The sequence below is a fragment of the Varroa destructor genome, unplaced genomic scaffold, assembly GCF_002443255.2.
Source record: "Varroa destructor unplaced genomic scaffold, Vdes_3.0 BEIS01000007.1, whole genome shotgun sequence".
In the NCBI taxonomy this organism is placed as follows: Eukaryota; Metazoa; Arthropoda; class Arachnida; order Mesostigmata; family Varroidae; genus Varroa; species Varroa destructor.
The window spans coordinates 29,155,133-29,167,422 of record NW_019211460.1 but is presented as its reverse complement, the minus strand read 5'-3'; the positions used below and the strand labels follow the sequence as shown (position 1 = coordinate 29,167,422).

Below are 12,290 nucleotides of genomic sequence, written 5' to 3'. Positions count from 1 at the left end.
ACTACTTCGTCCACCTGAACAGCTATGCTTACTAGTTATTTGTGGTCGTATACTCACCTCAACGATGGCATTCGCTCGTTGTCTGTCGAGCACTCCAATGCCCGTTGCAGCGTCTGGCAAATAACGTTGATACAACCAAGGCTATCAATCGAAGAGCAGGCGAGGCACGTCAGAAAATGAGTTTGCTAGAACACTGTCGGTCCCCAAGCAAATGCAGACGAAACACTCGATGTGAAACAACCGCCGGGCCCGGACCCGTTTCGAAACAGAAGACATGCTCAGTGAGTTCGTTCAGTGAATGCACTTTGTGAGACAAAGGCAGGCGGGAAGCTGAAGCTTACTGGTCCAGGGCCACCTTCCTCAAAGTAACCTTAGGGTATGGAAAAGATCAGAAGCGACTGAGAGGGCCGAAAAGCGTCCGATGTTTGATGGTTTCTTCAACGCTCTGTTTTTATCTGGGGACAAGCTGCTGCTTCGTCGGCTGAAGTGTAAGCGCTATTTCGGGTTTATTCAAGTCTGAACAAAGCGCGCTCGGTTCTGCTTGATTAAAAAGACAGCCGAATCTTTACGACGTCCCTAATAGCCGTTGAAATTACATTACCCATCTAGCATAGACATCTCTTCTCACTTGTTGTCAAGACGACACTCTTGTATCATTGAGACGCTAAACTACTAGAACTTCTGCGCTACTTATTTTCGGCTTCTGTGAGTGCATAACAAACACTACTAAGCGTATTTCAACGTCAGTCTGTTTGATTGTCTTGATTTAGTTAGTATTACATTGACATTTGACTCAACTGAGACCTCAGGGGGCACTGCGAAAAACAATAAAAACACATTATGAATTTTAACTAAACGGCAGCATTTAATTAGAATGAGATGATAACATGAATCGTTTTTACTAGAATCGGATAGTTTTCGAAATGTGCTTTACAGCAGACGTTTGTATAACGTCTGCTGTAAAGCATATTTCGGTATATTTCGTCCAGGAAACTTGTTCCGACTCAGTCACACAAAGACACCGATCTTCATTAGGTTCGAATTTACGTGCTCCTTGCCCGCGTGTTCAATATGAATGAAAAGTTTGACCTTGTCAGTTTCAAACAGTCTGACTGGTATGAATACCAAGTAATTGCGTTCAGCAATCAGCTGAGACGTATGAGCGCGAGGCATGTTTTACTGGGCACCTCAAAGGTCAAACCTCGACACATGTTCACAACTGACCCACAAAGATTTAATACGTACGTCACATTTGGATCCCCCTGAATTGTGCCATGTTCTGCTAAGAATCTAAGGACGAGATGTTTCCGAAAGTTCCGATAAGCCTATCGATCTGCTAGGCAGGCCAGACAGAGCCACACTGGATACCTGTAGGCGGCGTACGGTTTGCGAGAAAACAAATTGCCGCTGTCATGTCGGCTTATCTATTTGACACGATACCCTGTTCAGTGTCGACAAGCGCTGTTGAATCTGTCCTCAAAGCGGAACTCGATCTGCAAGCTATTTAGAATGGCATTGGCAAAAGCAAGAGATCTTCGACTGTTTAGCCGAGCGAACTTTCAACATAGAATAGTCGAAACATATATATAATAACTAAATAAAGTGCGGCTTTGATTTGTTCCACACGACGGAGAGAAATTTTACTCACAATTACTATTTACTTTATACTTAGATTGTCCGGTGCAACATTGTAGTATATAGCATTGTAGTATATAGTAGTGTGTATAGTAATTTATTCGTATTTGATAATTAGGCATCTGAAACAGAAGTGGATTTTATCAAAGTTCGACTGCTGGCCAGCATGCACGGGGCCATTGTTACGACCTTCCATCGTTCTACGATGTGTGCGAATGTCACGACGCGTCCCCGGTCCGCAAGGCCTCAACCACTCTTCCAAACGATTGAAGATGGCAGTCATCAAATTTTAACCAGACGAAACTTCATATTCACCTAAATGTGTGGCCAAAAACCATAATAGCTCGAATACGAAAATTTTTTTATTCTGTCGACGCGAGCTGATTTTCCTTCAACCCGGTCAATAGGCGAACAAAGAAACTGCACACTCTAATGAGAAGCAATCTACGTAGTACCCCATATATATATATATATGCATATTAACGCCTAAATTTAACCTAATTGGGCCGACCGGTAAAGCCAAAAAAGAAAGCTATGACAGCGTAGTAGATCGACTGGCACTAATTATTCTTTTCAGTCTTTTCAGAACCTTATTTTTTTACGCAGGGTTTATTTCCTATGAAAGGCAAAAGAAATATTTTTTTCTACTCACTCGCGCCGTTGCCTGTTTCCGTCGCCGTTATGAACTTTCCGCCGATCCTACGACATGTACCGAAGAACTTTTCGAACGCATCTTTTTCTAGTTCAAGGGTTTCTATGCTCATAACCACAAAGATTTTTATTGGGATTGTCATTGCGTGTAGCGTGTTTACGACAACGACAGTTTTACACTGAACAAACAAGTGGAAAAAGATACCGATTAGGTATACCCCGAAGACTCACTCAGTACGCGAAAGTCGATGTCTACTCATTACGAAATGCTCGACCAGCTGCTAACAACATCGGAGCCTCATCAATCTCAAGCCAATCAATGCTTCACTGTGGGATCCACCATAGATTGTAAAAAAGTGAACCTACGTTACACTCGTCACTGTTATAACGTAAGCGATGATTCAATTCACCGTAGCTACTGGCTGGCCTCGTTCGTTACTCCCCGCCCATTTTACCACTCGTTCTGGCTTAACTACTCAGCCATCACATCTCCGCCACCCATACTCTCTATACTAAATCCTGACATATAATTTATCAATAGTACTATATGCATTTCGTGCTGGCAGATTTTTTCTAATAGCGGTCACCCTCATCGCCGGATCAAAAGATCACATCGAACATTTTCCCCCTGCAGAGTCAGGTTCATTGGATTCGAAGTTACAGACAGCCAGCCAGCCAGCCAGCCAGCCAGCCAGCTAGCTTTGGTGCCTTTTGACTTGTCGCTCGGAAATCGAACGATTAGTCATCGTTAATTCCAACTAAAACAGAATCCGCAAATCGCGTACACAAAAGTAAGCTCTTACCGTGGTCTCTTCCGTAGCTCTATCTCCCGTTGTCTTCTGTTTTATTTATCCAACGTCTAATGGTTATTGCAGCGAACGTATGAAGCCAGTTATTTTTTATGTCGGTCTTTTTTTCCATTATGTTCTCGTTTCTACTTTTATTTGTCGCACTCCCTCAGTCTCTATTCAAACCTGCAATCCTTACAGTTCTATGCTCGATCCGGATAATTTTTTATGCCCTTTTGCTGAGCATCCGTCGTCGCAGACCTCGCGAGTCGTCCACTCGACGGAACTCGGAGTGCAGCAGGGTATACTGGATTCGGTCTGATTTCTCCATCGATGGGCCAAGCAGTAACATCCATGTAGACCTAATGTTCAGCGTTTGGAGGTCTGCTTTTGATTGATCAAATCTACTATGGATATTGTGAGCACCGATCGGGAGTAGAATGCAGCGTACATAGAAAGTACTACTAGGCAGCGTTTCTTTGTAGAGAGCAAAGCCGATTTTAATTAGGCGGTACGATTAGGAACAGGCAGTGCCAGGAACAAGGTTATTAAGGGAAGGCAAATCCAAGCGGGGCCTGCCTAGAGGGATTGTAAGCGATTGCGGCTTAGTTATTGGTCAGAGTTAGTAATTTTTCTCTAGTGGTGACTCGAAGGGCAGTTTGAGTGTCCCTCTTTAATAAACAGGGTAGAAAAAGTTTGGGTGATATATAATGTCGGCTATCTTGCGGAAGGCGCTATCCAACGCTAGATGCATTGGCCGAAAGCCAGGCTTTCTTACGCGGGGAAGTTCGACTATGATGAAATAGTTGAAACTTGAAAATAACTTGAAATAATAATAATAAGGCGACAGTTTGCTTAAAAATGATAAATTTTTGATGAAGTGTGCGTCGCTGCGTCGATAATTTTTTGCCGACAAAACGAACGAAATGTGCATTTTACCTGTATATCACCAGAGTAACTTGGATATAACTGATAAGCCTGATAAGCATGATATTCACACTTAATGTCCTACAATAGTTATGTTCAATACGTTTTTATGCCATAGACTTCGTAACATCGTTTCTCGTCATTGCGCCGTCGTTGCTGGGCTCGCACCGGTGACCACATCTACAGAATAGGTATAAGTAAATTAAATTAAACAATATTTTTATTTAAATCAGAAACAATGTCTGGTGTGTAGTAGATATTGATAGAAAAGGATCACAGATGTGCTGCCCCCATCAAGCATGAACCTGCACGATGTACGAGGATAACTTTAGTTGTCTAAGAAACAGATCGAATGAAAACATCCATCGAAATGATAGCAACGCAATAAGCATATGGTACCGAAAAACATGCATATTATTTGTATAGTATCACCTATTCAAACTCAGTCCCGCTTCCATCACACATGTATACGCATCTTCTGTGAACTAATTTTCGTTGTGTGTACATTCAAGTCCAGCTAAATCATCACCGCAAGTCCACTCTGATCGAGGCAGCTAAATACTGCGTGCCTGTACTAAAAACTGGGTCATCGTAGAGACGGCACACAGAAGTGTACTGGCATTTTACGAGCTGAATAAATACCGCACATACTATGTGTATGTTTCACGTACTTCCCGGCATCCTCTTTAGGCACACAGCCACAATATGGCGCGTACGTTGCCTGATAAACAAGCTAGCCTATGGTTACTAGCTGGGAACGCGCGACTTCTATGAGTCGACGCACAGAAAGGTCCTACTGGTCATTGATGACATTTCACTCAAGATGATGCTTACGACAACTTTTTGGCATGATCGTCATGTGGGTACCTTGGCGAGTTCGTTGAAATCGAACTCCGCGCCCATTCCTGCGGCCACAGCAGCCAAGTGAAGTGGCGCTGCTGTCGCTTTCATCGAGTGGAAAGCGTTCATGTGGGCATCCGTCGTTGTCAGAGATGGTCCTCGATTTGCACGCCCCTCAACCCGCAACTATTAGTTATTATATTAAAATTTCAGAGAGGCTACTTCAGTCTACAAAGGGTTAGCTGGTGCTGTACAGGCGTGCGCTGTGTAGCGTAAGATTACGGTTTCTGCAGCGAACTTTCTGACTGTAATCAGTTGTGAGCGAAGGTTCATTGCATTTTAACGTACACGAAAATGTTGTGAAGCGAAGAGGACGTCTTAGAGAAATACGGTAAAAGGGAAGGCCAGGAAGAAAGCGAAGGCTCAATGTACAGTTAACACGAGCAGCTAAGTGGATGCTCGAAGCCGAAATGGGCCGCCCCCAAGAGACAATACGGTGGGCTGTCGAAAACTAACGAGGGCTATTTTCGTAGCGATCCCTTCTCCTCAGCGGAGCAACGACTTTGGACTGTCTGGAGCATCAAATAATAATGGTCGGAGAGACATCTTAGGCAGAAACAGTGTTAAAACCCAAACTATACCATTTGATGTTGCTTACGTACCATGTGATATAAGCAAATAATGGCATGCGATGTAATGTTATCGCGACCCAGACGTAGAATGTAGGGAAAACAAAGCAGAACGAAGCCAGAGCGGGCGAACTTGTTCTCGCAAATTACAAATACGGGAGAGTACAAAGTGTATGAAGTAACCCTTATGGGAATTGTCATTGGCGCCCAATAGAGATATTGGTCTAAGGTAAAGAAACATCTCGTGAAGTTTCGCTGTAATTTTTTAAATCGTGTAGCAACTGGCGCAATACAATAGCTTTTTCCCAGTTGGATTTTTAAGAGTCAAACTCTGTTAAAATGGGATATTTTTTGTCATCGCTAGCATCTTTATATTTAACAAAATAGCCTAGAGGAAAAGCAAAGCTTTGTTGAGTCTGTATACATTTCTGCTTGTTATTATTGAAGTTTTCGTATGCATATAGCGCCAAAGGCCACCCAATGATACATACGCAATGGATCAAACGGAATGAAACGAACGCAATCCGGGGGCAAGAGAGATCCCAAAATATGACTGAATTTAACGACGTTGTCTCTGCACAGTTATTATCAAGTCTATGTATGGTAGGCCTTCTGAACAGGTGCAGCTATTCTACGACCGCCCTTAAACCTACAAACAGCCAAGGACTCTCTAACGGCCCGATTTAAAGCCTCGAACAGGTTAATTATAGTTTGCCTCATAGTTATGTTTTACATGATCGCGATTTCCTTATATAGGCGAAACACCGGCTCGTCTGGCTCGAATACAGTTTAAGATGTTGCTACTCGTACCCTATGCGTTACGGCATAGTATCTGCTTGAACCGTCCAGATGAGAACGCGCATACGACTTTGTCATTATGGGTATTACCGTCGCCATTTCTCGCTATGATATATTCACCATATTTATTTGTATGGTGCGAAGTTGTACCCCTTTTACCTTTGTAGTTTGTTTATAAAAAATAGTTCATGGTGAACTTGTCCAATATTGGCTTATACTAAATGGCGTATGCAACAGTTTGTTAAGATGGTTGAGATGGAGACAAAGTCACGAAATTGCTAAAAAGTATTATAAGAGTATTACCAGAGCTTTCAGGGGCTGATCCAGCTAAAAACGCAACTCTGTCCGCAACTCAGGAAGCCTAGTTTATCGTAGGTATGGCTGTGATGGTGAACTGACGGTACGGCAATGTAAATAGCACTTTATTACATTTATCCATGGATCGTCATGATATATGCATATATATATATATATATATATATATATATATATATATATATATATAGGGTAAGATAAGGTCGCGTTGTGTCGGAGGGCAACGGAGATAGTCTAGCCTAAAGAAACTAGCAGATTCGAGGTAAAAATGGGTGAAAAGGGCCGCACATTATAATATGTGGTTTGATTGGCAGCACAGTTTGTGAGCCTGTTGTGCGATCGACGGGTGCAAGAGTGCATAGCCAGCTCTTCAACAGTCCAAATTTGGGCCTTAACACTCGCTCTGTCTTCGCGGTGTTGGCCAAACAGGTGAGGAGCGACGAGCGACACACGGAAATAGAGGGCAAGCACCTTGGTACCACGATTCACACTGTAATGACTCGATTCGATGACGGTCAGGAAATTGTCCCCTACAAAACAATTGCTTTGTGGGGTCGTGCAACGTATGGCTTCCGCAACATCTATTTAACAGAGCTCGAAATAGCTCACATTCGTAGAATAACAGTGAGAAAGGGAGACCCTTGTAGGCACGTGCTTAGTGAAGGCCTTAAGGCATGCTCTTGGAATGCTGTTTGAATGCAGCTACGACGGACGTTCAGTAAAAGACAGAAATCAAGAAAAAAAAAAAGAAGAACCTGGATGTGTTTTGTGCACTGGACACGGGCCATACATTTTGGCCATGGGTCGGCTAAAGCATGTGTTCTGTGCCAAAAACACTAAGATCAATGCGAGGAGATGAGGCAGACTGCGTGACGGCTAGCCACCCCCACTTGGCTGTAATACGATTGGGAAATTAAGGCACGGCAGTGCTGCTATATACACAATACTACAATGGAGATACTTTCCAATACGAGCCAGCAGTTAGTACTATAGAGGGACGAACCGAGAGGCCAGTGAAACGAATCTATTTAGTTTCGGTCGTATCTCGTACCGACATGTAAAAAGCGAATGTTTCCTACACACGATACACAAAAGTACAGTGGTCTATAGGAGCGCTGCAGCTAGAAGAGACATTATCGTTATTGCACGTTACGGACACGGTTGACGGTACGTCAATGAGGTGGCCTTTGAATTGTTGGAACGGGAAGTCTTTTTACAATAAGCAATGTGTATTACAAGAATTCGATATCAATGGAAACAATGGAAGAGGCAAAAGCTGTCGGCGTCCGACTTCGTAAGAACGCGTGTCGTTAAGCAGAACTATTTTTCAAGCGATTCTCATTTGGACTTGCTCACATTTTGACTCCTCTTTGAACGAGGATTAATTTCGCCGAGTCACAGGCTTAGTGAAATGTTTGGAGCTCACAGAGCTTTGCTCACCCAGGTCAGCAACCTACCTAGGTTCGTATACTTTATACCTAAAACGAATTGACATACGTTTAATAATTGAGTAGCATTTTTTCGTCAAGAGTGTAGTTGATAAGTGTTCGCGACAAACGAAAGTATCTAGCATCAATGCTATACCCTACCGACACTTTGAGATATTCAATAGACTTTATCGCACGTACATTTGCGTCTTTTTCACCAAAACGATAGGTTTTAGAACCTCTAGTTGGTTCTACTGATAGGCAATATCGGCGATCTCTTGCTTTCACAGAAAAAGATCCGCTAAAGCCTATAAAGCTAAACTACCGAGAAATGTACAGATCCGCCGTTGTTCTACTCGTCGACAAAAACCCTGCCTAATTCCAAACGGATCCTTCAAAAACTTTCAGTCTGTCAAACAGCCTATGCCAAAACTCGTCCAGTTCGATTTACCAATGAGCTATGGCCCAGGCGGCTCTCTCGTCCCTCATTTCTCTGCTTACCTCCGTGCGGTTAGTTTTTTGGGCTGTCCACTGCTTATCCGTATCACCTAGTAGAAAGCTGATATCAGCAGGCGTAAACGTTCCCTCAAAAGCCCTTATCTAGGAAATCTAGCCTGCACGGCCTGGCCTAAACCAAGAGCTTTTTTTCTCATTTAATATTCCTGCAGAGACGAAGCTGACAGCCGGTACTAACACTAAATAGACAGCGTGTCGTCATTGAGAAAACGTGCGCCACTGACTCAGCGAGCTGCCGGTCCAAAAGTCAGCGACGAGTTTTCGTGAGGTATGGATTAGACTATGCTTCACTGCTAATATTTACAGCACATCAATTCCAGCTAGGAGCTAACCAGTAGTTTGTTGTCACTTTTTTTCATTGAGCGCATGTCTAACTTCAGCAGGCGTCTAGAAGCTGTCGTGGTTCCTCCCGTTTTCATTAACATAATACACTTCTGTTCGCGTTTTAAGGCCGAGGAATAGAAGGGAGGAATATTGCAGAGATATAGATATTTCCTCGTATTTTTCTAAGAGACCATCGTGTGAAAACGCTGTGAGTGATAAAATTGTTAATAATGGGTGTCATCGCATACTAATAATATAAATTAATTAATTTTTTGGACACGTGCATGTTAGTAATAGCCTAGATATATTATTCCTTAGGCGCATGTATTGATGAAGGTATTTGCATCGATATATTGATTGCCCGTTAGATGGCAGCCACCTCTTTCGATAGACTCAGAACATAAGTTAACATTCGTATGTTGCTGGGCTGACAAAATGGATAAAATAAATAAATCAAGAAAATAAGTAATTATAGTACTCCTGCACTTGCCGTTTCCAACCTACTATAGCTTGACTTTATTGCAGTCCTTCTTTCTCGCTGCTAAACACAATGCATCGTTCCCTAGAATTGCGCACTGACTCGACAGAGCTTTCTTTAATATATCCTATAGCGCAGTAACTGTAATGGAAAAAGTTCAACATATTATTGGCCCGCCCGTGAACCGGCTTACACGAGTGTTTTCCGTGTGTTTTTGTTTGATTTCCGTTTTGTTACGCAATACTTACTGCTGTTAGCAGATCTACTGTCGGCACAGGAAATATTAGGCTCAGGACATTGGCCAACCTATAGGGAGCCAAGTACGGCTCAACGCTTCAAAGGTAGCGTTTTGTGCAGTCTATCGTCATGTCCATACTCAACGAAAACCTATGTTCAGGCAGTGATGTCTCTTTTCAGGCAAACAGTAATTGAAAATAATTAAGAAGTAATTGTTTCAGGAATCGTTCAACTAGATCTTGAATGGCTAGTGCCATTAATTCTGCGTTCCCTAAGATACGTTCCTTTGAATTGATTTCTTTTTTTTTGCAACAGACCTTTACCTGAATATTTGATTGTAAAATAAACAATGGAAATAAACTGCTACTACTATTATCAACTGGTTAACTTACTATAGGTTGCGTAACTTCTTCAACATACAACTTTGTACATACACCTACGCATGTGACATGCAGAACAGCAACGCTCAGCGAGTCTGCTGCAATGACCATTGTGCCGTAGACACGAATGTACAAAAAATCTATGGGTCGACCAAGCCGCTTGGGTCTTGTGATCTATAAGGGCAACGACGAGAACATAAGGGCTAAGGCCAACCACTTCCATCGAGGTGTTTCCCAACGTCATAGTGATAAAAGAAATGTCTTTAGTGTTTCGTGCCCAGTACTTGAGCCGTCACTTCAGGCGGGCTAGTTCCTGTTAACACCAACAACTTATGTTTACTCAGAATTCGAACGTAGATCACTACATGCCTCTGAGTTAAGCAGGCAAACACGATATCCACTGCACTGCCACAGGTACAAGGTCACACTGACAAAGCCCTGTTAAATCAAGCTAATTGTTTCATATTCAAACGGTACTCGTACGCAATAAACTTTCCTACGACTCTCGGGTCTACACAGAAGATGATTATTTTTACACCGCACTCCGTCTAGTGTTCAGTAATACTTATTCGGTTCTGTATTCGTACGATGTGTACATAAAGTAAATCAATATAATGAATTCTTATATAATAGATTTTTATCGTAGAGTACAGCAGTTGACTGTTTTTGGAGACGACAGCCCTACGGAGTACGTCCCAGGGGAATTGATATTTCGTTGCAGAGCCGGGACATGAAGGCCGTAGTATTTACCAGAACTCGTATGAACCCAATTTACTCATCTCTAGAGTCTACTGAGGATGTCTCAGGAAGCCAAATATATGTTTGTACATCGTTACGAACCCATAAAAGGCAGGCCTACCAGTCGTTTCTATTGTATAATAAATAAACAATATGAATTACTTGAGGCAGAGGATTACCTGACGAAATGTTGTGAAAGTGTAATTCTACAAATTAATTAATCATTAGCTTGTAATTCATCTTCAATCTACAAAATTAAATAGCTAAAAAAATAAAGTATTTGTCAGTTCACTGTTACAATAACTATAAATTTGTTAACATGTGTCAGCTTTTTTTTCTATTGACCGATAACAATGATTACCGTGAAAGCTGAAGCTACGCTTTTTGTGGCATGTACATGTACCGATAAACACAAATACACACAAGTGAGTTGTGGGAATGTCCTAGGGTGCGTATGCCTTCAATTGCTTCACCTTTCGCTTTTGTGGAATTTTATTTTGCTACACATGCGTACCTGGTTTCTGTCGACACTAGAGCTTGCACTCTCTGGGAATATCTCAGCATTACTAAATACACCGAAGCGACATTAAGCCGAGATATCTGCAAAAGTTTGATTAGTCTTCACCTTATGGCTGTCACTTCTCAGTACGCGCTAAGCTTACTCTTTCATAGACTTATAGACTTCGTATAACTTACGCATATTACTTCAACCAATATTATTGCTATTGTCTAGCCACAAGTCGCGCTTCAGAGGCGACTCGGGACTATCCTCACGGCGATGCTTGGGCCTGCAGCCTTATTTCAATGGTGGACTCGCATGAGCAGCTCGATTTCATCGGCTTGTTCTTGACATATGGCCTATCTTTGATGGTTTACCTAGTCTATGCATTGAACACCCCATATATCCGTGTATGCAATAAACAGTAGCGTTCGCTAAGGAAACAACCAAAGAGAGTGGGGGGTAGTATTGTATCGTATTGTTCATGGGTGTCATCCTACTGTCATCAAATCACCACCAGTCACCATGGTCGTTAAGGGAGACGGGCCTGTTTCACTATTACAGCTAGTGTAGACCGTACTGGACGCGCTTTGTAGGCCCATAGTTTTGTTCGGGTGGAGAATAGGAAGTCAACTTTAGATAATATAATAGCATAGCCATTGCTGTGGAAATCAGCTGCCCTGCTATTCGGTGCATACGCTAGAGACCCCCAGACCACTTAGATAGCTATATTACTATACTGCTCTTCTTAGGTACTCTATTATGATATGTAGAGCCTAAAGTGCACTTGGCCTATTGTGAGACAAATGAGAGTGCAAATATGTATGTTATATAAATAAGTGCTGCTTAAAGTGTAGTTACATTTCGGCGAATCGGGCTGGTCAATGCTCGTTCGACAAGCAAGTTCGCTTCATGTCTTTTATACAGACGCGTATGTGTTTGTGAAGATCTGTGTCGGTATGTTTAGCCGCCGATGAATGTATGATAGGGCGACGAACCTCTGTTGAAAAGCTTTGTCTATACGGTAGATTGTAAAGTGTAATACCAACGAAACGCTTAGATGAAGATTTTGTTAGGCAGACGACTGCAATGGCCGGAGGGTCGGTAT

The 12,290-nt window shown here is 42.4% G+C and overlaps 1 protein-coding gene across 6 annotated transcripts in view; it reads right to left on the bottom strand.

Moving 5' to 3' along the window:
- Window positions 1-2,967, bottom strand: part of LOC111254200 (uncharacterized) — a 34,224-nt gene extending 31,257 nt beyond the window's left edge. For 3 of the 6 annotated variants that reach the window (XM_086974888.1, XM_086974889.1, XM_086974891.1), the window contains exon 1: window positions 2,288-2,943. In XM_086974888.1, coding sequence (XP_086831014.1) covers window positions 2,288-2,429 — 142 coding nt within the window. In that variant the 5' untranslated portion in view covers window positions 2,430-2,943. Of the gene's footprint in view, window positions 1-2,287 lie in introns of all 6 variants that reach the window. The other 3 variants (XR_015317093.1, XM_086974886.1, XM_086974887.1) reach the window with 3 other exon arrangements.
- Between the last annotated feature and the right edge of the window lie 9,323 nt (window positions 2,968-12,290).